Below are 23560 nucleotides of genomic sequence, written 5' to 3' on the forward strand. Positions count from 1 at the left end.
AATAAAAAACAAGAAATTAGCAAAAGTATATAGCTAAATGTCAGGTTGTAACAAACTTGCATAAACCACAAACTTGTCAGAAATGGACGCATGTTACAAGGTTGTGTGATGTTATTATACATAATACTGTACATAAATACTGTTGATTATACTGTACATAAACAATAGTTTATTAGTTAAGTGTTACTGTATGAGTATGCCACTGACTCGGTCCTCCTACTGTAATCACTCCAGGGACGTCCTTGGAACAGTCAGCATGACGACGTCCTTCAACAGGTCCCAGCTGGGGCCGCTGTTGCCCTCGGAGACCGTGGACAAACTGGAGCTGGACTGCCTCAACTCTGTCAGGGTAAGGGCCGACCATTCACCCCTCACCCCCCGGCCCCCCTCATTTGGTGCACCCCGCGTCTCCATACCGGCCTGAGGAAAGGGTGCACCTATGGTCCTTCCTGTCCACCTAAAGGGAGGGCTATCACTCCGACCAGTGAAGCCAATCAGTGCGCGGCGTCTCAGGGTCAGCTCGTGATTTTCCTGTCTGTAATGACCGCCACACAATGGAAGCCAGACAACAGGCCATTTAGCTCAGGTCATTACGCAACTCACTTGCGAGTCAGGTCCAGGTGGGCTAAAGTACTGTAATGTGGGTTACTCTGTTCAGTGTTGGAGATCCAGGGTCCATGCATATAGACATAATAGTCCACAAGTAAATCCTGCAGAGGAAAAAGAGCACAGGGGTTATTGGCAGCGTGGCCTGTGGGCTGGCAATCAATCATGCCCCTGCGCGGTCACCCACCAATGGGAGGAAACCTTCACTTAAAATATAGGGGGCTGTTTACAAGGGGATAGCTGTTACTGGGGATATAGATCATAACAAATGAAGTCAGACCTACAGTATTATCTGTGATTCTACACCTTTTTCCATCTTGATGTCTTGATGGCATATTTTGATGGGAATATGTTGATGCTTTGTGGCTGTAGAGCTCACAGTGGTTCAGTGCATGGTTGAGTTGTGTCTGACCGCGGTCTGGTTGCGTTCCAGGAGAAGGTGACCACAGAGCTGTCTCAGGTGCTGGATGAGGAGGAGAAGCGTTGGATGGAGACGCTGCACATCGAGGAGTATCAGATCACACTGGCTCGCACCGTCATCCAGGTACGCACACACACACAGGGCTAGATATCAGGAGCTTATGTAAATAACTGATTTCTTCCCCTGATTTTGATGAGGCCGGTCAGGATTGTTTTGTATTGCATGCTAAATGTGGTCACATTGTATTTTGAGGATAAGCTCATCCATCTGGTGGAGCATAGAAAAACATGTTTCAAGCAGCAGCCAATACATATGGAGGACTAAAAGTGCCACAATTAAATAAATAAATACACCATTAAATAATTACTTAAATGTGTCATTAATTAATTAAAATTAGAATTAAATACATAAATGTGTTATTAAATGTGTCATTAATTAATTCAAATACCGATTCATTTTATGTAAAATACATATATAATAATTTCACTATTTACATTTACATTTCATGGTCCTGCGTTGGAGTGCTTCCTGAATTACTTAAAACTGTCAAACTGACCCATCAAAAGTTGGTAGGCGGAACCTAACGCCTGATTGGTTACCCTCTGCATCAAGCCAAGACAAATCAATTCCGGATAATGTCAGCAGGTCCTGCTTCTACATCCTCTGCTAAGTTTAAAATGTCTCTAACCAACTCCCTGGAAAGTTCACGGAGATCCTCCATTGTCTCTATCCAGGTTGGCCTACTCTACTTCAGACCAAAGCAATGGATCAGACTAGATTCGCGTTAGCCCCGCCCACTGACTTTGATGGTTCAGTTTGACAGTTTTAAGTAATTCATGAATCACTGCAATGCAGGATCATGAAATGTAAATGTAAATAGTGAAATAATTATATATGTATTTTACATAAAATGAATCGGTATTTGAATTAATTAATGATACATTTAATTACACATTTATGTATTTAATTCTAATTTTAATTAATTAATGACACATTTAAGTAATTATTTAATGGTGTATTTATTTATTTAATTGTGGCACTTTTAGTCCTCCATAAATACAGACACTTCTCTTAGAATTCCGTCACAGCTCACTGTTTGAGAGTCACTTGACTGGCCTCTAGTGGCCATGATTGGTACTAGCACTTTCCTGTACATCATTATCAGCATTCATGCATCAGTTGATGTTTCACAGATGCCATAAAAGAAAAAAGGAAGTGTCTGTTACACTTCACACATAATACACATTTGCCAACATTGTGTGTGTGTGTGTGTATGTGTGTATGTGCAGAGGCTGCAGGTAGATCTTGAGCAGTCAGCTGCCATTAACAGAAACCTGAGTTCCCGTGTGGCTCAGTGCAGTTTGAATGGTCTGGCCGACTTCCTGTACAGGTGAGAGGAACACACACTGTAGCATTACATACTGTAGAAGTCCTAGAACACACTGTATCATGACATATTACATACTAAGGCCTAGAACAAAGTCTCTGTCATCATTCAAATAATTAAACAGTATTACACAGGACCAAACCTATAGTTTTCTCACTGCCCGCTACATTTTATTTTGCAATAATGCTAGAATATATCAACGGGAATCAACAAGTTCAACTGGAATATCGAAAGGAACATCTCTATGAGACATTCTAATACTGTTAATATTGCTTAACTTCCAGCTTCCAAAGGAAAGTGGAGATGTTCCATGAGGGTCTGGTCAACATGGTTGGGGATAACGAGGATGGATATGTCTCCAAGACCATCGCCCTGGTCAACTGCTGCCCCCCTTTCAGGTAGGACTGTTGTAGCATTAGTAGGCTAGCCTGCATTGTGTTACAGTTGGTCCATTTCCCCAATAATGCCTGAAATTAAAATTCCACTCAAAAACTCTCTTTTGGTATTTGTTTTGCAGCTGGTATGATGCGTTTTGCATCATATGGTGCAAAACGCGGCATCATAGGATGCAAAACGCATCACACCGGTTGTATTTCTGTATTTTGAAAGTTATATATCTTGAAGACTTGATTGCTGACATGCAAAACATTTTGGGACTATATCAACAACGGACTAATGAAACAAATACCAGAAGATATGTTTTGGTGGAGTTTTCCTTTAAATACTATACTCAAAAACAATCCCCCCAAATGGTACATGTCAGCATTCAACTTTTCAAGTACAGAGCAAAAACTGCCTTGATGATGTGTTTTGCATCATAGTGTTCCTTAGAACATGCATAAACCATGTACGTGTACAATGTAGTCATTAGTCTGCTGTGACTGTGTGTGTGCAGGGGTTTTGTCCAGCGCTGTGTGCAGTGCGACCCTGCCATCAGTGAGGACTCAGCCAGGCGAGCAAACACTTCCCTGGACAGAATAGTCAACCAGGGAGTGAAGGTGCTGAGCGACAGACTGTATGAGCGCATAAGGGTGAGTGTTCTGAACACACACACCACATACACACACTCACACACAGGATTCATAAACACACCCATGGACACAGCTTTCCAACACAACATGTAAACAACCTCACCCTCACACACACACACACATACACACACACACACATACACACACAGCTATGTCTTACTATACTTGTGAGGACTTTTTGGGGACCAACAATTGATTCCCATTCAAAATCCTATTTTCTCTAACCCCTAACCCTAAACCTTAACACTAAATCTAACCCTTACCCTAACCCTACCCCTAACCCTAATTCTTAACCTAACCCTAAACCTAACCCCTAAACCTAAAATAGCCTTTTACAAGTGAGGACCGGCAAAATGTCCTCACTTTTTTCCTCACAATTTTAGTTGGTTTACTATTCTTATGATGACCTCTGGTACTCACAAGTATAGTAAAATGTTTACACACACACACACACACGCCCTCAAGCGTCCCTCTGTCTGCCATGTGTCCCAGAATATAAAGCACATCTTATCAGTGTTCCCCTCATGGCTTGCCCTCAAAGTTCTCAGGGATGTGCTGAGCATTTGAGGCACTAAAATAGCCTTTCCAATGTGACAAACATGGTTAAATAAGATTAGATTGGCAGCATGCCACATAGTTACTGGCAGGCTATGCAGTTCTGCTCCTCTTCAATAGCTGCCATAGAGACGGGCAGTGCCAGTCCTCTAGGGGCATAGAACCGCATGTCGCATCCTCTTGACCGAGCTGGGGATTTTTATGCTGTTGTCGTCGGGTAGGAAGTCACAATCTGTGGAAATCTTGGTCCAAACGACCCACACATCCTGATAGGAAGACACAAACCCAGTCGGGTGATTCAGTTAGCCATAAAACAGGGATCTGATCTCTCTCTCTCTCTCTCTCTCTCTCTCTCTCTCATATTTAGCCCTTCTTTGACAAGCTGGTGAAGAGGAAGTGGCTGAACAACACAGAGGCCTATGAGCAAATCGAGTCCCATATTAAAGAACACTTCAAGAAGTTCCGCAGGATGGACAGTCCACCCTATCAGGTACATGGCAGAGACAGCAAGTATGAGGGACGTGCTAAGATCCTCTGGCACAATGTATACTAATAACTCAAAGTTCTGTTACTGTTTTTAATTCTAAGCAACAAAACAAGCAGTGAATATTCAGGAGAAAACATATTTTTAATCGATTGACTGAATGGATGATTGGTTGATTGATTGATTGATTCATTTTATCTTTCCCTTACTCTCCCAGGTCCTGGTGGGAGAGGTGCATAGACGGGTTCTGATGGAATACCTGCGCTCCATCATGAGGGGGAGGATCATCTGCACGTCACTCAGAATGAGGAAGAGGATGGTGGGACGACTGCGCGACGAGGGCAAGCAGATCAAAGTGCTCTTCAAGGATCTGGTGAGTCATTCTAGAACAACTATATCAGAGAACCGTAGTCAGATCAACAGTGCTGCCTGTGACACGACGCAACGAACAGTGTGTGTGTGTGCATGTGTGCATGTGTGTGTGCGTGTGTGTTTGCACTCATGAGTGTGTGCCCATTACTCACGTTTGACTGGTATGTGGCCTGTCTGTGAGAGTTACTGAAACAACTCCAGATGAGTTCAAACAAAGGAGACAAGTGAAGAATGGGTACTGTAGCCAAGATAGAGATGGATGACCAGGCAGGCCGTATGCACAAGGGGGCAGTCACCTCACCCCTCACCCCTCACCCCTCACCCCTCACCCCAGCCCACTCCCTATCCTTCCCCCTGTGGCGTCCGCCCATTGCTCTAGATAAAATATCAGTTTGTCACCTCTCTTGACAACAGGATAGTGTTGTTTACAGACGAGTGGTCTGGCATCCTGCCCAGGGCCTTAGAAGCCCTGACCGGCCTTTGGGGTCGAGTGGAGGACCGGGATGAACCTCTGGTCGACCACACGGTTTAGTCCTCTCAGAATTACAGGGTCACTTTGATGCTCAGGTAATTGAGTTTACATGCTCAATACTGTCACTCTACTTCTAACCTTGGTGTTTTGGGTCTATGTTATCTGATGGTTCCCGCCAGTCAAACGAATGCGTGAACATCACCATTCTAGTTGTAACCATTAAGGCTTGAAATCACTTAATCTACTTCTGGGTTTAATCCGTTGCCAAGGTCATAGATTCCAAGGCATTGAGTCGGAGAATAGCCAGTTGACTTGTCATGAGCTGCAGAACTAGTTGAACATGAATAGCCCTGTTTAGACTGTTGTATCCTAATTTGTGCTGTGTAGATGATCTGTTCTTATCACACCTCTCTCTCTCTCTCTCTCTCTCTCTTTCTCTCTTTCTCCCTCCCCTTTAGGAGTCTTCCTCCTCCTGGCTGGACAGTGCTATCCCACACCTCTCTGAGATCATCCTCCTGGAAGACATCCCCTCCATCCAAATGGAGGTGGGGGTCCTGGTGAGGGAGTTCCCAGACATTCGGTAAGGAGCACAGGAGGCAGCGATCATCTATGCAGAATGATAGTCATATTTTCAGGACTTCTGTCGAGCGATATGAGTGCCAACATTTCCAAAAGCTTAGGTTGACTGAAACACCCCAAAAACAAACATGGCTACTGTTCTGTCTCGATTGTGGATGGCAAATGGTGAACTTGTTAAAAGCAAACAAGAGCTGAGTCGGTTCCTTATTTTAATGGGGAGCTGTTTGGCCGTCGCTGGCACACATGAAAGGGGGGGGGTCTTGTCCGTTTATCCATCTCGGGTCCTGGGCGAAGACGAAGCAAAAACACGGACTTCCTGCCCAGGCGTGACAATGGTAGCTGTGTAGCATAACCTGGCATGGGCAGTCAGCTACTAAAGAGTCCCGTAGGAACACACAGGCATGAGGAGGCAGTCCTCAATGGAATCTTTTCTAAATTATGATTTGTCTCCATCCATAACTCATAACAGACCCGCATGTATTGTTTGGAATCTTGACTTGGATCTGGAGAATGTAACCGTTGACCTCTGGGTTCTCCCAGTTCCTTTTGAAAACAGAAACTGTACCGTACAATCCTTGACATATTGCATCAAGTATGTCAAATCCCTCTGTAAAGAACACACCTGATGCTGGCAACTGTGCCAGGCATTGACCCTTCAGAGCCTCATACTATCCTTTACACTATGTAGAATAATACCCTAATTGGTTTCACGACATAATTCGCTCCAAAGACCAATTGCAATCAACTGGTTGCATGTAACTGCTAGTTAATCCTCCATAGTAGCTAACAGAAAAATAAAGTTCAAATTCAAAACAAGTCAGGTTTCCTGGAAGCCAAGCTCCCCACCACTTTATCTATGTATTATTTTGGGTGATAATCGCTGGTCGTGGTGGGAAGTGAGTTTGGGCTCCATCATCAAAATCAAATCAATGTTATTGGTTGCATACACATATTTTGCAAAAATAAAAAAATTCCCTGTCTTAGGTCAGTTAGGATCACCACTTTATTTTAAAAATGTGAAATGTCAGAATAATAAGAATAAGAATTATTTATTTCAGCTTTTATTTCTTTCATCACATTCCCAGTTGGTCAGAAGTTTACATACACTCAATTAGTATTTGGTAGCATTGCCTTTAAATTGTTTAACTTGGGTCAAAGTTTTCGGGTAGCCTTCCACAAGCTTCCCACAATAAGTTGGGTGAATTTTGGCCCATTCCTCCCAACAGAGCTGGTGTAACTGAGTCAGGTTTGTAGGCCTCCTTGCTCGCACACGCTTTTTCAGTTCTGCCCACACATTTTCTATAGGATTGAGGTCAGGGATTTGTGATGGCCACTCCAATACCTTGACTTTGTTGTCCTTAAGCCATTTTGCCACAACTGGAAGTATGCTTAGGGTCATTGTCCATTTGGAAGACCCATTTGCGACCAAGCTTTAACTTCCTGACTGTTGTCTTGAGATGTTGCTTCAATATATCAACATAATTTTCCTTCCTCATGATGCCATCTATTTTGTGAAGTGCACCAGTCCCTCCTGCAGCAAAGCACCCCCACAGCATGATGCTGCCACCCCCGTGCTTCACGGTTGGGATGGTGTTCTTCGGCTTGCAAGAACCCCCTTTTTCCTCCAAACATAACGATGGTCATTATGGCCAAACAGTTATATTTTTGTTTAATCAGACCAGAGGATATTTCTCCAAAAAGTACGATCTTTGTCCCCATGTGCAGTTGCAAACCGTAGTCTGGCTTTTTTTATGGCGGTTTTGGAGCAGTGGCTTCTTCCTTGCTTAGCGGCCTTTCAAGTTATGTTGATATAGGACTCATTTTACTGTGGATATATATACTTTTGTACCTGTTTTCTCCAGCATCTTCACAAGGTCCTTTGTTGTTGTTCTGGGATTGATTTGCACTTTTCGCACCAAAGTACGTTCATCTCTAGGAGACAGAGCGGTATGACGGCTGCGTGGTCCCATGGTGTTTATACTTGCGTACTATTGTTTGTACAGATGAACGTGGTACCTTCAGGCGTTTGGAAATTGCTCCCAAGGACGAACCAGACTTGTGGAGGTCTACAATTTTTTTTCTGAGGTCTTGGCTGATTTCTTTTGATTTTCTCATGATGTCAAGCTGAGAGGCACTGAGTTTGAAGGTAGGCCTTGAAATACATCCACAGGTACACCTCCAATTGACTCAAATTATGTAAATTAGCCTATCAGAAGCTTCTAAAGCCATGAATGGCAAATAAGGCTGGCTGCAGAACCGATTGGCAACATATTGCAAACTGAGAAATCATGTGACTAAACTGAATTAAAAAAAGAAGAAACTACACTATGAAACAAATATAAATGACTATGGAGCACCTTCAATGAAATGTTGGGAAAAAAGGCAAACTCAGCTCCATCATTCATTGAATGAGATGGTTCATTCATTACAAAACCGACTGATATTGCCAAGTACTTTAATGATTTTTTCATTGGCAAGATTAGAAAACTTAGGCATGCCATGCAATCAACAAATGCAGACACTACCCATCCAAGTATATATGACCAAATTATAAAAGACAAGAATTTTGAATTCCGTGAAGTGAGTGTGGAAGATGTGAAAAAATTATTGTTGTCTATCAACGATGACAAGCCACCGGGGTCTGACAACTTGGATGGCCTGGAGATGGAAGCTGTTTTTCAGTCTCTCGGTCCCAGCTTTCAAGCACCTGTACTGTCTCTGCCTTCTAGATGGTAGCGGGGGTGAACAGGCCGTTGCTCGGGTGGCTGAGGTCCTTGTTGATCTTCTTGGCCTTCCTGTGACACCGGGTGCTGTAGATGTCCTGGAAGGCAGGCAGTGTGTCCCCGGTGATGAGTTGGGCTGACCGCACCACCCTCTGGAGAGCCCTGTGGTTGCGGACAGTGCAGTTGCCGTACCAGGCGGTGATACAGCCCGGCAGGATGCTCTCAATGGTGCATCTGTAGAATTTCTTCAGCCTCCTGAGGTTGAAGAGGCAATGTTGCACTTTCTTCACCACACTGTCTGTGTGGATGGACCATTTCAGGTGGTCAGTAATGTGCTCGCCGAGGAACTTCAAGCTTTTCATCCTCTCCACTGCGGCCTCGTCTATGTGGATGGGGACGTGCTCCCTCTGCTGTCTCCTGAAGTCTAAGATTAGCTCCTTAATTTTGTTGACGTTGAGGGAAAGGTTATTGTCCTGGCATCACTCCGCCAAGGCCCTCATCTCCTCTCTGTAGGTTGTCTCGTCGTTGTTGGTAATCAGGCTCACCACTTTTGTGTCGTCTGCAAACTTGATGGTTGAGTTGGAGACGTGCGTGGCCACGCAGTCATGGGTGAACAGGGAGCACGCACCCTTGTGGAGCCCCCGTGTTGATGATCAGCGTAGCGGACGTGTTGTTGCCTACCTTCACCACCTGGGGTCGGCCCGTCAGGAAGTCCAGGACCCAGTTGCACAGGGTGGGGTTCAGACCCAGGGCCCCAAGCTTAGTGATGAGCTTGGAGGGCACTATGGTGTTGAAGGCTGAGCTGTAGTCGATAAACAGCATTCTTACATAGGTATTCCTCTTGTCCAGATGGGATAGGGCAGTGTGCAATGCGATGGCGATTGCATCATCCATGGATCTGTTGGGGCGGTATGCAAATTGGTGTGGGTCTAGGGTGTCAGGTAAGGTGGAGTTACTACCGTCCCAGAGCTAGGGCTGCTGTTAGTGTTTATGGCTGGTTGTCATTCAGCCTCGTCGTGCTGCTCAGCCCGTGTCGCCACAGACAGGAAGCAGCTTCAGAGCAGCTCCTGCTTGCCCGCAGGGAGATTTCCAGAGGCCACGGTGTCGAATCGAAGGCCAGTCAGGCACCATCGAACAGGGACAGATGTTTTACTCATTTTGTGTGTGTGTTTGTAAGTGTGTGACACAACCATTGGGAATGTTCTCTAACTAACTGTATTTTGCTAACTATTTTATCCAACTTTCCCTGTTCCTTAGTGACTTGCTTCAGGGCTGAATGCCCTCTCTATATTTTTGATGATTCTCTTTATTCCCACCCATATCATGTCCTTGTGATGGTTGACTCTGCCATTGCAGTGATGCAAGATACACTCTTCTCAAATCAACTCAATCAAGGCTTTATTGGCTAGATGTGGCCTATATGACAACTTTGTTGCATGTCGATTTTTATTAGTAGATCAAAACATGAGCTAGACTGAGCCCTCTTTATCCTCCTCTGTTTGCAGGAAGAAACATGTGTCGGCCATCTTGAACATCCGTGGGATGACTCGGCAGACGGAGCGCCAGGAGATCCTGAACATCGTGAAGGACATTGAGAACAGTGACACCCTGATGCGGCTGTCCCGCGACCGCGCCCTCTTCTCCGAGGTGCCCGTTACATCTGAGGTGCACTGCCTGAACTTGGGCCTGAGCCGCATTGCCATCACTGCCTCCTCCTGCTTCTCCAGCCAGAGGCTGCGGCGTACCAAGAGAGCCCCGGTCAGCGAGGCGTACGACGACATGCTCTAATGGCTCTAACCACTCTGGAAACGTTCTGATGACTCAAGCAGACAGACAGCAGTTTAACAGCAAGTCACAATGGAGCTTGTTGTTAAGTCCTGCACATAGTGGTGATACCGGGGTGGACAGCACAACACATTGAGGAAGTGGAACAACACATGGAAAGAATAGCCATGTTGTGACCTTTCACCTTTCACAGCCACCTTGATAAAGAAAGTGTGATGACTGTTTCCATTGTGAGCGATATGCCTAGTCCTTGCTCATCTAGAGAAAGACTGGGAAAGAGTTTTCATATGTGCAACCATACGGAGAAAATATAAAAATACCAATTTAAGAGGACTTTGTGGACTTGAATCCCTGTGGGTTGTTGGCATTGACTCCTTTTGACAAAGGGCAGTGGAAAGAGACACAAGCTACCTATTGGGGAAGATTCTTAATACTCCACATAGGTGACTATGAGGGTTGCATAGGAACTATGGTTTAAATCAGTACTACTGATCAAGAGCACTGTTTGGAATAAATAAATAAATAAAAATGTCATATACAATCACATAACGTGCTGACATTGATATGGGTAAGGTTGGAGTCTATTTTGTAGTTGCACATGATAAACGCTTGATCTACGGTACTACAACATTTTATTATCTATCATCTCTGTGGTGATTTTCATTGTATTTAAAATAATGATTCATGGTTTATTTTCATTTTGTGATATATAGTATATGGGCTAATGTATGTTGAGCAACTCAAGAGATGATTGAAGCCTGTGTAAGTGGATGAAATCATAACTCCCTATTTATGTACCAACCAATGAACTTATTTATTGTAGTGTGGTTTGATTGTCTTGTAGTCAATGTCAAATCCCAGTCAAATGAATGTATATTAATTTCAAGCTTGTGTTTTCTCCAGGTTTTGTCAAATGCTGAAACCCTGACTAAAATAATCTGACAGCCATCATCGAAGATAAAGATTATTTTCAGCTGTGTACTTTTACCTCTGTAAATTAAACAATTAATAATTACTATTATTCATGATTGTTGATAATTTAAATATTCTAATCCTCAGATAATTAGATTGATACTGCACCTTTGATCTTTTTCAAATCAGCCTTATTTTATTTTTCTAAATCAACAAGCAGACATTTTGGACTGAGACTACTCCACCTGTTCTTTGGTCACACACTGATTTAAAACGTTTCATCTGTTCACCCTGCCTCTGATGTTCCATAATTGTACAGCTGGATGTAATAATCTATCTGCCTTGAAATTGTAGATAAATCATCTAATTAAATGAGAATAAACAACAACAGAGATAAAATATTTTGGCTTTGTTTTAAATGACCATTAAGGATGGGATATTGATGGGACCTCATTCCCAAATAATCTCTGTGTTTTGAAGGGCCTGATGTTTACTTTCCTCTATTTCATTGATGAGAGAGGGTTAAACCAATCATGTAAGGTTTTCCTTGACAGAGCTGAGCTGACAACTCCTGGGTAACCAGCCTGAATGGAAAACAAGGTTCACAAACAGATCTTACCATGCGCTGTCTGGATGGAGTCATCTGGCATGGCTGTTTTCTGGCCCCTAACTACAGGGTCACAAAGCTACAGCACAACTGTTGTGTGTAGGACTACATCTATTTCTGTTTTGCAATGCTATTTCTTTCTGTTTTGTTTTCCACCCATCCACCCAATGCGTTGTTGGCAAAGAGTCCCTCTCTCATTAGTCAGGGATGTTAGAGAGACGAGACTCAAGCTTGTTTTCCGATGGAAAACAGCAGGGTGGGTGCATGGGGTTAGGTGGTGTATTTGGGCAATGTGGAAAAAGTGGTTGGTTAGTTCAGGAGTGTAGGACTTCTAATAATGCTTACAGAGAAGCTTATTTTCAGTAAACAGAGTTGCAAACTAATATGTTTAGTTGAGCCAAATTTACACCACTCAGTGGGAGGAAACTTACTGTAGTCGTTTTTTTCCCAAGAAGCTTTTCTGTTACACTTTCATGTAAGGTAACAACAGTAATTTACCACAACAACAAAAACAACAACAACCATATGAGCCCGCAGTGTGTTTAGTACACAGTGGTGGCCTTCCAGGCCCTGGCTCTCTTCTACTCCACCAGGGTAATGTCCTGGTCTCAGAGCATTTGTATTATTCTTTACGGTAAATCCATGACACTCCATTTAGTATGATATGTTCAAAACTTACATTATGTTCTGAATATGCTAAACGTATGGTATGTTACAAATTCCAATTTGTTGTGGCTAACATTAACTAGGTGGCTAATGCTAATGTTAGCTAGGCTAGGGGTTAAGGGTTAAGGTTAGGTTAAGGTTAGGAGTTAGGTTAAAGGATTACGTTTAGTGTTAGGGGAAGGGTTAACTAAAAGGGTTAAGGTTAGGGCAATATTTGTATAACTAACCCAAGATAGACCAAAGCCTGTCGTTTCCAACGGGCCACTTCTCCCAATGCAGGCCACTGGGCTTCCTCTCACCACAATATTTGGTAGTGAGTGGAAATGCCAACCGGATCCTTCACATTTATACATCATGTGAAATATCTGTCTCATTGTTCTATCTGTGTTTAGGGTTAGGGGAAGGGTTAGCTAACATGCTAAGTAGTTGCAAAGTAGCTAAAAAGTATTAAGAAGTTGAAATGTTGCTAATTAGCTAAAATGCTAAAGCTGTCCATGGTAAGATTTGAACATGAGTATTTGAGCATCTCGGATATACGTTTACTATGTTACGTCTAGTATGAGACCAGGCCAGTGGCGACCCGTCATTTTGAGCCCAGCACAACAAGGTGAGTCCAAAAATGTATTGTATGCTGCTGCATAAATTATGTTATATACCAGGGAGATATGTATACTGTAGCTAAGAAAGTAATACTAAGTGTATGTTGTGTAGTAAGATGTTAGTAACCCATGTGCCTCACCCTAATAATATGGTCTATTTACCCCTCTTAATTTCGACTACTGTTCTGACTTGGTGGTGCACATGTAGCCTATGACCTGTTTTAGAGAAATGTAAGAGCTTTCATTGTATGCTTATATGCCCCCTTTATTTATCCTACGGTTCTGACTTGGTGTACAGGAAGAACACTGTAAGAACGGCCCATGTTCTGAATTCTGTCGCTGTACATTTCAAAAGTGCTAAACAAATAGTTATATTGACTACATCCATCCTAGTTCGCTCATTAATGTCTTAATCGAAATTACGGATTGCCTCTTATCCACTCATCGTCTCCTTATGCCGTAGTTTGTACATCTCAATTGTCATTAGAAACCACATTTGTTTAAGCAAGTCAGCCATATCAGCTATGTTTTTTTTTAAAGGCAGTAAATGCAGCCTGAATTAACTGTTTCGCTGCCAGACAAGGCTCCGCTGATAGCCAGGTGTAGCAGTGGTAAAATGTTGGGACTGCTGTTGGGACAGCTTTATGTAGGCCCTAACAGTTTGTGGGCACCGTTTGTCGCCGTTATAGTATGTATTGTTTAGTGTTGTGTTGTTTAGTGGCTTTGCTGGCACGCATCCCACTATTCTTTATTTTTTGCCCCACCAAGATTTACATGCTAAAATCGTCACTGGACCAGGCTGAGATGTTCAGTAGAGAGGGCGCGAGCACAGTGACAGTAGTCTCCCAGTGGAGGACAGCACCTCTTCGAATTGAACCAAAACAACAAGCTTCTCTACCAGGAGAGGACGCTGCAGGACACGGTAAGAAAGTGATGTACAGTCATGGGAATTTCAGTGACACCTGTCATGTACAAGTGACTGTACTAGGTTTTGCCCACAACTCCTTCAGTCAGTCATCAAACTTAATTAATCATTTGTATTTGTATGCAACAGCAAGAGGGGCAGGAAGTATATCCCTGAAAACGTTTTAGCAGAGATAACAACATGCAACATATTTATTCATCAAACAGCAAACTGTCAAACCTTTTGCATCATTACCAGTGTAAGTCTAGTCAACTATAGTAGCATTACCTATTACTGTAAATGGGTTATTATGACCAATTATGTATTCAGAGACATTTAGTATACTGTACAAAGCTGCGTATGCACGATCTAGGGAAAATATCCCGACGTTTCATGAATATACGTCATTTCCTGGATGACAGGGGGGCAATGACAGCTGGATCAACAACAAGACATTTACCCAGAGCAGGTTAATAAAGGTGAGTTTGGAAATGCGAACATATGAAATGTATATCTATTACTTTTGATTATATCTAGCAAATGCAATAGTATTATGACAATAGCAGTTGTGTCATGTTGATGCATTGTCTTTGCATTGGTCATTCAATGATGCTGACTGGAGTCTGGACCGTCTCTGACCATTCGTGGAAGAGAAGATGTAACGGAACGTTTTAGTTAGCAAATCTAGCTAGCGAATCGTACTAGTGTAATCGTAAATTACAAGCTAGCAAACCACTGATCCTGCAGATAACTAGCAGGTGAAAGCTACAGTCAAATTCTACAGAATGTTTACGAAATCACGTTGTTATCAGCCTCGACGTTTATCCTAGCTATAAAATACGTTTCACGCTTGACATATTTATTTTCCTAACGTAGCATTGTCCGTTCACGGTTCTTATTGTTTTGTGTTCTTTTTCGTGCTCGATTCGATCTGCACGTAATTGTCCCTGATATGATTGGCATATTATTAGCTAGCTCTCTGCAGTACTCATTATGTACATTTGCTGTACTGTAGCACTAGCTAGTATATCAAATACTTAATTTGAGCAATATCTGAGCTGTAAATTAGCTAGATAGCTGTGACAAGGATTTGGCAGGGATAGCAAAAACCTTATGTTTGGCTTGACAATTACATACATTTTATTGGCAATAGCACAAACAGATCTGAGACCAGGCTAACTATTCTCATAACCTATCTCATGACCATATCTGAACCTTTGTTAAAATATATGTAATTTGGTCCTTCTATTCCTTCTATTTTGACGCTAACAGCACCATAACAGTTTATGTGCCACTTGATATTCATCAGAGCCAAGCTATTCACAAAACATGATACAATGTCAGTGACATAGCCTAGCCAGGGTTCCCCAACTGGCAGGCTGCGGGTGATTTTATTTGGCCCCCCAAGTTTTCTGAACAAAATGTCCAACAGTTTTTTTAATGTTAGACATAAAAGACTAAAACCACCAGCAAATCAGCGCCAAGTGATTTTCATTTTGGAAATCTGTTCCAAAGTATTCTCACGCATAATAGAGAGATACAGAATATGTAATCATATCCAAATGTAAGCAAGGTTTAAAATGATTATGTTTCAGTCAAATATTATATCTGTTTTGGATCTTGCGGTCAATTTGCACTCTATAATCTATTTTGAATGATGTTCCGGTCCCCTGACCATCCGCTCAATAAAAAATTGGCCCACAGCTGAATCTAGTTGATGATCCCTGGCCTAGGCTATAGCCTAGTCAAACTGATAAAATGAGTAGGTCTAGGCCTATTTACAATCTGAATTCCTTTCCATGCATATATGTATTTTACCTGCCCCTCAAAGTTATGCTTTAACAAGTCAACAATACATATATATTTATGTAGATTTCTTTAATGTCATTTGAATATCATGCATAACTGCGTATGGTTTGTTTTGATTCCAGTGTCTACTCTCACGTGGTATCTGCGTGTCCCTCCTGTTCACCTTGCAGCCCCTCACTGGAGAGAAGTCTGAAGGAGGAGGGCTCAGCCTCTCTGCCCCTGCCCAGCCAGCCACTATGGAGTAAGCACTGAGAATTATAGAGATATCATCTTTATAAATGTCCCATTATGGCGTCTGTGAGCGCACAGGCAGCGCCATCACAGATAGACCAAGGAGACAGATGTTTCATCAGATGTATAAATCAAATATGGTGAGGAGAAGAAGCCCAGTGGCCGGCAGTGGGAGAGTATGGAGCGAGATGGAACTGGGCCGACATTCTGCTGATTTTTCTCATCGAAGGAAAGCCAAATCTCAGTACAGTTTTATGTTCCAAAAAACAAAAAATCTGTTGCGAACAGAGTGCGCTAAGTTTTGTAGACGTGACCCTTTGCCAAAGTTTCAAAAAAATCGCATTGTTTGCAAGGACTGTTCAAAGAAGAGATTTGTACTTCCTTTTATACTGGTGTTACTTGCAAATCTGTCCCAACAGCACATGAATGTCCCTCAATTCCAAAAACTGTGTTCCTCTGACAGGCCTTCTCTGCAGAAACCCACAATGAGCTGTGATAGTGGACTGGTGGAGAGGAACATTGCTGGAGGTAAGACATACTTGTTACTGTAGTATCAATGTACTTTATACTACCTATTATTTTCCTCACACTCGTGTATGTTAATGAAATAGTTTTGCTCATATTAGTCAATAACCTAATAGTAACTTGTAAGATTTGTACAATGATTAGTATAAGTATATTATGGATACTGTAATCTATCATTTCCTTTTATGGTTGTTGTAATATAACAAATATAGGCCAATTCCACTGTTTACTGTGACCTACACGTGCTGGTGAAGTACTGTAATATGATACTATTACTTTCATTTCAGTACAACCTCTACATTATTTATATAGCCAGCAGCAGATGGTGGTGTATCTAGGCCAACCTGCGAGGCGTTCAAAAATGTGTTGTTGTTTTTTCACAGTTGAATATCGTTGTTGTTGTTTTTTTAAGAGAAATTTCACCACTTAACAACCACACTCATCATCTCTATCGCCACCCCAATATCAACATATTTGAAAATGATGTGTTTCTATGTTTTGTAGTCAAACGTTTGCCTGCTCATAGTTGTTTAAAATCACATGATGCACACCAGATAATGTTTCCAGATTATGCCAAACTTTGCTTGTTCAGTTGGTTAAACATTAAATATTACGGCTAATTTGTCTTTGGTTTCGACAACATAATCAAGAAAAACAATTTGAGAATCACCGATATAGGCCTACCCTTTCCTCAGGCGTTCAGAGGGCTTTAAAGTTTAAATGGGAAAGTTTCACTGTGTTTTACTGATAAAGACTTTAGGACAGACAACTCCCTTCGTCACCCCCTTCCATTGTATTATCACTGAGCCTCCTTTTCATTCTTAAAGGGAAATACATATTATTATGCTCTGGCTGTTTTGTGTCCAAGGCATTTATATCAAGCAGCATCAACTGAATGACCATGTAAAAGGGTAACTGTTAACATGCCCGATTGAAATACTGTAGATGAAAATAGAATGTGTTGTATGTGAATAGCATACTTTTCAGTGAAGACTGGTATGACCATAACTGTTTAGAAGGTGAAACAGGTTAGGCTAGTGTCAGTGATGGCCAAGCCCCTCCGAGTGATTGGATGTGAGTGTGAAGGTGAATGACTTCCACTATTGTCTCAGCCTGCTGACCCTGCCAGGCTAACCTCTATGAGTGTTTGGCTCTTTTACCACTTCGGCGACCCAGCTGACCCAGAGGGGATGTGGGACAGTGGGGCCATGGATCCACCTGAAGAGGAGGGCCGCACCTTCATGCAGGTTCTCAGCGAGAAGTACAGCCCAGAGAACTTCCCGTACCGCCGATGGCCTGGCATGGGTGTGGTGGTAGTGCCAACTCTCCCACAGGGCTCGCCCATGAAAGGTGAGGACTTCAATATGATTCATCCACAGTTTTACCCATTGAACTCTGTTTTAAAAATACCATTGGCATCCCTGAGTAGTTTCCTTCCTCTTCAGCAGCTCAGTTAAGATGATGATGACGATTATGATGATTGAGCGGTGGTAGAGATAGGCCTGGTTTACTCAAGTTATTCTGCTCTCTCTCTCCAGATCGTTTGAACCTACCCAGTGTGCTCGTCCTGGCTGGCTGTGGAATCAGCCATGCGGGAGAGCAGAGAGAGATCGCAGCCTTCTGTGCCCATGTGATGGAGCTCGACCTGTCCCACAACAAGCTCCAGGACTGGCATGAGGTGGGTGGGCTCAACTAGGGTACTCTGCCAAGATGAGAAACATTGAGTACAATAATTGGGTACATTTTATAGTAACTTTGTACATGAATTCCTCTACCAGAATGCAATCTCACCCATATCCTTGTAGCTAGTTACATGTATGTATGAATAATTATATTGAGGATGTCACACTAAGTTTGAAGCCACTCCTTTCAGATCAGTAAGATTGTGTCAAACATCCCCAATCTGGTCTTCCTCAACCTGAGCTCCAACCCGCTAAGTGAGGTTGTCTTGGAGCCTAGCGGTGCTAAGGCCTTTGCCCGAGTCCGACGCCTGGTCCTCAACAACACTCAAGTGTCCTGGAACACGGTGCTCGTACTAACACGGGAGATGCCTGAGTAAGATAAACCTTAATGATACACTGCTTTTAAACACCTTTTTATCAAAGGCAACTCTGATTGTTCACTTCTCAAGCCAGAAAAATGTGTTTTCCTAAGTCAGTGAGAGGGATTTTGTGTCTTTCTCGAGTATTGTGGATTGGAGAGAGTAGTGAGGTCTGTCATGAGGTCCAGGTTGCAGGCAGCCAACAGTACATTACAGTAGGAGCATTAAGAAAAGTGAATGGTCTATATACTGAGCCCTGTGTTGCTCCATGCACTGCCCTGCTGTCCGCCAGGCTGGAGGAGCTGTTCCTGTGCCTTAATGAGTACACCACCGTGTCAGCCTCTACTGTGCCCTGCCCCACACTGCGCCTGCTGCACATCACCGACAACAACCTGCAGGACTGGGCCGAGGTGCGCAAGATTGGCCCCATGTTCCCTGGCCTGGAAACTCTGGTCATGGCCAACTGCAACCTGAGCTCCATTCAGGACTCGGAAGACATGCTGCGGCACCTCTTCCCCAACCTACGCAGCATCAATCTGCACAACTCAGGTATCAACCAGAGCAGAGTCTATTGGGGTTGTGTCCTTGACTGGAAACTGTCCTTGGACTCCTTTCAGTTCTTGAGATCGATATTTGAAGTGTGTGTGTGTGTGTGTGTGTGTGTGTGTGTGTGTGTGTGTGTGTGTGTGTGTGTGTGTGTGTGTGCATGTGCGCGTGTGCCAGGTCTGAACCGATGGGAGGACATAGAGAAGCTGAACCAGTTTCCTAAACTGGAAGATGTGAGGCTGCAGGGGATTCCTTTACTGCAGACCTATACCAACACAGAGCGCCGGAGCCTCATGGTCTCACAGTAAGTTTCTCTGGGAGCTACTGGGTGTCTGAGGCAACCACACAGACCTCAACAGACAAATTAGTTAAAATATCTCATTTTTCACTGAGTACGGTTACATTCATACAATAATGCGATTATTGTGGAATGTCAGATGAATATAATAGTATGATTAAAATGTTTACATGCTTTGCAAGAAGAACAATTTCCCTAATAACCCTGTTTACATGGACATCTGAAATCAGGTTACCTGATGGCACTCTGATAAATGCAAAAAAATCGCCAATCAAAATAAACGTTCTACCACAGCGACCATGTTATTTTTGGGAAGCAATTTTCATTCTGAGTTCGGACATATAAAGTTTGTGAAAACTACTTCTAAGACGGATACATTCAGTTGATCCAAACTCATTTCACTCGCGCTGAAGAGGGAGGCTCACTCGGCTGGTGCTAGCACATGTGCAGATCAAATACACAGCTAGAATGCAGATTAAGGTGTTTACATGTCATAATAATTTGAACGATTATTCAGAAAACCAGGTGTTTTAATCGGTGTATGCTTACTTCGATTTTGACCTTATGCCGATTATGATAAGCAGAGTGAGGTGTTTACATGACTAATGCATAATCTTCCTATTGCCATAATCAGTTTAATATCAAATTATTACTGTGCATGTGAACATACTCACTGTGACATTGCATTAACACACACACACAATACTGCAACAGTGCCATATATCTCTAGATACTGAAAAGCTCACCCTTCATCCTCGCAGCCTGCCCTCTGTATCATCACTCAATGGCAGTGTGGTGACGGACGGGGAGAGAGAGGACTCCGAGAGGTTCTTCATCCGTTACCATGTAGACTACCCAGAGGAGGAGCTTCCTTACAGGTATACAACACTCTATACTTCTCCTTTCACTGATCCAGTGAGACTGCATATATCCATTCAAAAGGATTTGGCACTTACTTAACTGGCTTAATTGTAGTATCAGGTGCCTATTAAAATGTGCACACTAAAAATAAAATCTTCATGTTCATTAAAAATAATTACTGTAACCTAACCATAATGTGAAACAGCTTAGTCTAGATGACTGTGGTATATGTAGTGTGTTTGTGTGTTGCTAAACCTGACTAAACCTGCCGTCCAGGCTCTGTCGTAGCCGGCCGCGACCGGGAGACCCATGGGGCGGCGCACAATTGGCCCAGCGTCGTCCAGGGTAGGGGAGGGAATGGCTGGCAGGGAGGTAGCTCAGTTGGTAGAGCATGGCGTTTGCAACGCCAGGGTTGTGGGTTCGATTCCCACGGGGGGCCAGTAAAATAAAAAATCTAAAAAAGTATAATGTAAGTCGCTAACTGTAAGTCGCTCTGGATAAGAGCGTCTGCTAAAATGTAAAAATAAAATAATAATAATAATAATAATTGTCCTAGGTACCACTGCCTGGTGACCAAATACGGGAAGCTGGAACCCTTGGCTGAGATCGACCTTCGACCCCGCTGCCACGCCAAGGTGGAGGTGCACTGCGAGGACAAGGTGGAAGAGGTGAGTATCCGCCTGGACCAGACCGTGGCCGAGCTGAAGAAACAGCTGAGGACAGTGGTGCAGCTGTCGGCCAATCAGATGCGTCTTTACTACATCGACAAGGAGAGTGTATTTGGGCCAGAGGAGATGAAGTACCACACCAGAGCCCTCCACTCCTACAGTATCCAGGACGGGGACGAACTCCTGGTGGTGCCTAAGGCTGGCCGAGGGACTACCACCACTGTCAAACCACTATCAAACCTTAACTCCAAAACCTTAACTCCCCCACCATAGAAATATAATTACTAGAACGGTCCACCTATCATGGCACATTGACTTGAATGGGGATGCAGTTCTAGTAATTATATTTCTATGCTCATACCCTTCCCCATCCTAATCTTGTATGAAGAACTCCCTGCACCCCTCCTCACGCACATCCTATGTTTTACATTCAGTGTGGGACACACTATCAGGAATAACAGCGACTCTGACTGATTCTGACTGGCTTTGTTGTGTTTCACCTCACTGCACCACACATGCACACACACCAACTAATCACAACAAACGTGTCTTGTATGCTGCCCTCTAAAGGTGTGCATATTATGTGTGGCTGAGTCCCCTCTTTGTATTGGTGTAACACCTCTGCCCTTGACTCCTAAAAAGTCTATCTTTGGGGAGGAGCACAGGAGATATTGCAGAGTACAACCACTGTATCTTTTATCTTTAAGACTATCAATCTCCCATTGCATACCCTGTGGTATGCAGAGGATGTTGATGAAAGGATATGGTATACTGCTGTGCCACAGACTGTTTTGAGTGTACTAGGTTGATTGTACTGTAGCTAACTGAAGTCTTCATTGCGCTGTGTCATTCCACTTCCTCACAAGACCGAGCCATAGTTTTTTATGGGTTATTCTAAATTAGGTTTAGTTATTCTAAGTTTAGTTCAGTAAGATTAGTATTTTTGGAGGATACTTGATATTCAAACTCAAAACATGTTGAGTTTTCAAATTGTCTTTCTTTGTCCAGTTGTACCCTAGTGTTTTTAGGATATTGATGCCTCTGACTGAAATAACTGATGTACCATATAGTGCTGCATGAGAATGTCCTTTGCTAAGTATGTTTTTATGTAGTTTGTGTGGATCTTTCCATTGTCTGGGACCGTCCGTACATGTTAGGCCTAGATTACGTTTGAACACTTATTGACACGTTTGCTTCTGTGCCAGAGCCACAGTATCTTAGGTCTATTGCAGACAGAGACTTTGTGTGTTCACCAAAGATTTGTATGAACTGTGTACTATTCATTGCATTGTTGATGCATTTTCCTTGTGTGTAAAGAGGCTCATGCTTGGTGTTATTTTTGTCATTGCAAGGGCAAAGGTCAATAGCTGTTGTCTGGGACAGTAGAACTAAGGCATTGCTTGGTACTTCACAGCTGAGGGGCACCGCTACTTTAAATCCCAATTTACAGGCTGCTTGTTTCCCTGTTGTATCTTCATTTACATCATTTGTTGTAATATGTCATTGTCTGATTTGGAAGACAGTAAAGTATTGGAAGATGCACTTAGCAGAGCTACATTTCTCAAAATATTGGATATTAGACCATAGCAACATATTTCATACCACTTGTTGTATTTATTTTGTCATCACTTCACAACATAGTAATAAGCAGTAAGGGTCCGTTAATTTCAGTAGGCCTAATCTTTCTATGTGGCTTAGATGGCTACTTGGTCTAATCTAGACGGCTTCCCTTGGTTAGTGAACCAATGTTTTAATGTAGTCAGTATTGCACTGGCAGGCACACTAATGCATTAATGTGAATATTGAGAGTGGCACTGTATAAAGGGATGAAGATTTAATCAAATATTAAGGAATAAAAAACATTCATCTGAATCTGGATCCGTGGCTCCATGTACATTTAGATAATAGCATAGGCCTAGATGTAATGGCTTCCCTTGGTTTCTGAAATAATGTTTTAGTGTAGGCAGTAGTCACCACTGCTAACAATGTGTGAAAATTTAGAGTGGCACCGTACAGTAATTAAAGTAAAATTGAATCAGCTATAGGCTAATGGTATGCGACAGTCATCTGAGCCTGTAACCATTGCTCCCTGAACATCCAGTTCTTACTGCAATGTTTCCTTTTATTTCAGTTTCATCAGCATAAACATAGCACATTTAAGGATTCTGAATCAAGTTATCAACTTATATCTGCTAGAGTTTGACATGTTTGAAGTGCAGAAATTTGTAATTATTTGTATTTATAATATCTATTTTTTTATGTATTTATTTTTGTGTGATATGCTTTCCCTAGTAGTGTCAGCACACACTGAATTGATGCACTAGTTATTTTCAAGATCAATATGTTTTAGTGTAAAGGATCTGTTTGGCATCTATTCCAGGTCACCACCTCACTCTAGTCTGGGTTTAATAGCCAATGCTTTATAATTCATTAATGTGTTATTTGTTCCGGAGTAGTACAAATATTTATAGTTGTTGT

The 23560-nt window shown here is 42.7% G+C and overlaps 2 protein-coding genes across 4 annotated transcripts in view; both read left to right on the plus strand.

The window, feature by feature from the left end:
* LOC121567447 (tumor necrosis factor alpha-induced protein 2-like) overlaps positions 1-11728 on the plus strand; it is a 35473-nt gene extending 23745 nt beyond the window's left edge. For both annotated transcript variants that reach the window (XM_041877495.2, XM_041877494.2), the window contains exons 5-13: positions 235-349; positions 1040-1150; positions 2317-2417; positions 2699-2812; positions 3310-3445; positions 4368-4490; positions 4702-4857; positions 5787-5908; positions 10136-11728. In XM_041877495.2, the coding sequence (XP_041733429.1) occupies positions 235-349; positions 1040-1150; positions 2317-2417; positions 2699-2812; positions 3310-3445; positions 4368-4490; positions 4702-4857; positions 5787-5908; positions 10136-10418 (1261 nt within the window). In that variant the 3' untranslated portion in view covers positions 10419-11728. The remainder of the gene's footprint in view (positions 1-234; positions 350-1039; positions 1151-2316; positions 2418-2698; positions 2813-3309; positions 3446-4367; positions 4491-4701; positions 4858-5786; positions 5909-10135) is intronic.
* A 2261-nt stretch (positions 11729-13989) lies between these two features.
* LOC121567448 (tubulin-specific chaperone cofactor E-like protein) lies at positions 13990-22954 on the plus strand. 2 transcript variants are annotated; one of them, XM_041877496.2, is made up of 11 exons: positions 13990-14121; positions 14526-14582; positions 16035-16153; positions 16607-16671; positions 17845-18018; positions 18207-18346; positions 18542-18723; positions 19002-19258; positions 19433-19559; positions 20315-20431; positions 20971-22954. In XM_041877496.2, the coding sequence occupies exons 3-11, from the start codon at positions 16149-16151 to the stop codon at positions 21353-21355; spliced, it is 1452 nt and encodes a 483-aa protein (XP_041733430.1). In that variant the 5' UTR covers positions 13990-14121; positions 14526-14582; positions 16035-16148; the 3' UTR covers positions 21356-22954. The 2 variants fall into 2 exon arrangements, with proteins under 2 accessions (XP_041733430.1, XP_041733432.1); XM_041877498.2 differs by having other exon boundaries at positions 16083-16153.
* The last annotated feature ends 606 nt before the right edge of the window (positions 22955-23560 follow it).

The sequence above is a fragment of the Coregonus clupeaformis genome, chromosome 6 (assembly GCF_020615455.1).
Source record: "Coregonus clupeaformis isolate EN_2021a chromosome 6, ASM2061545v1, whole genome shotgun sequence".
Taxonomy (NCBI): domain Eukaryota; kingdom Metazoa; phylum Chordata; class Actinopteri; order Salmoniformes; family Salmonidae; genus Coregonus; species Coregonus clupeaformis.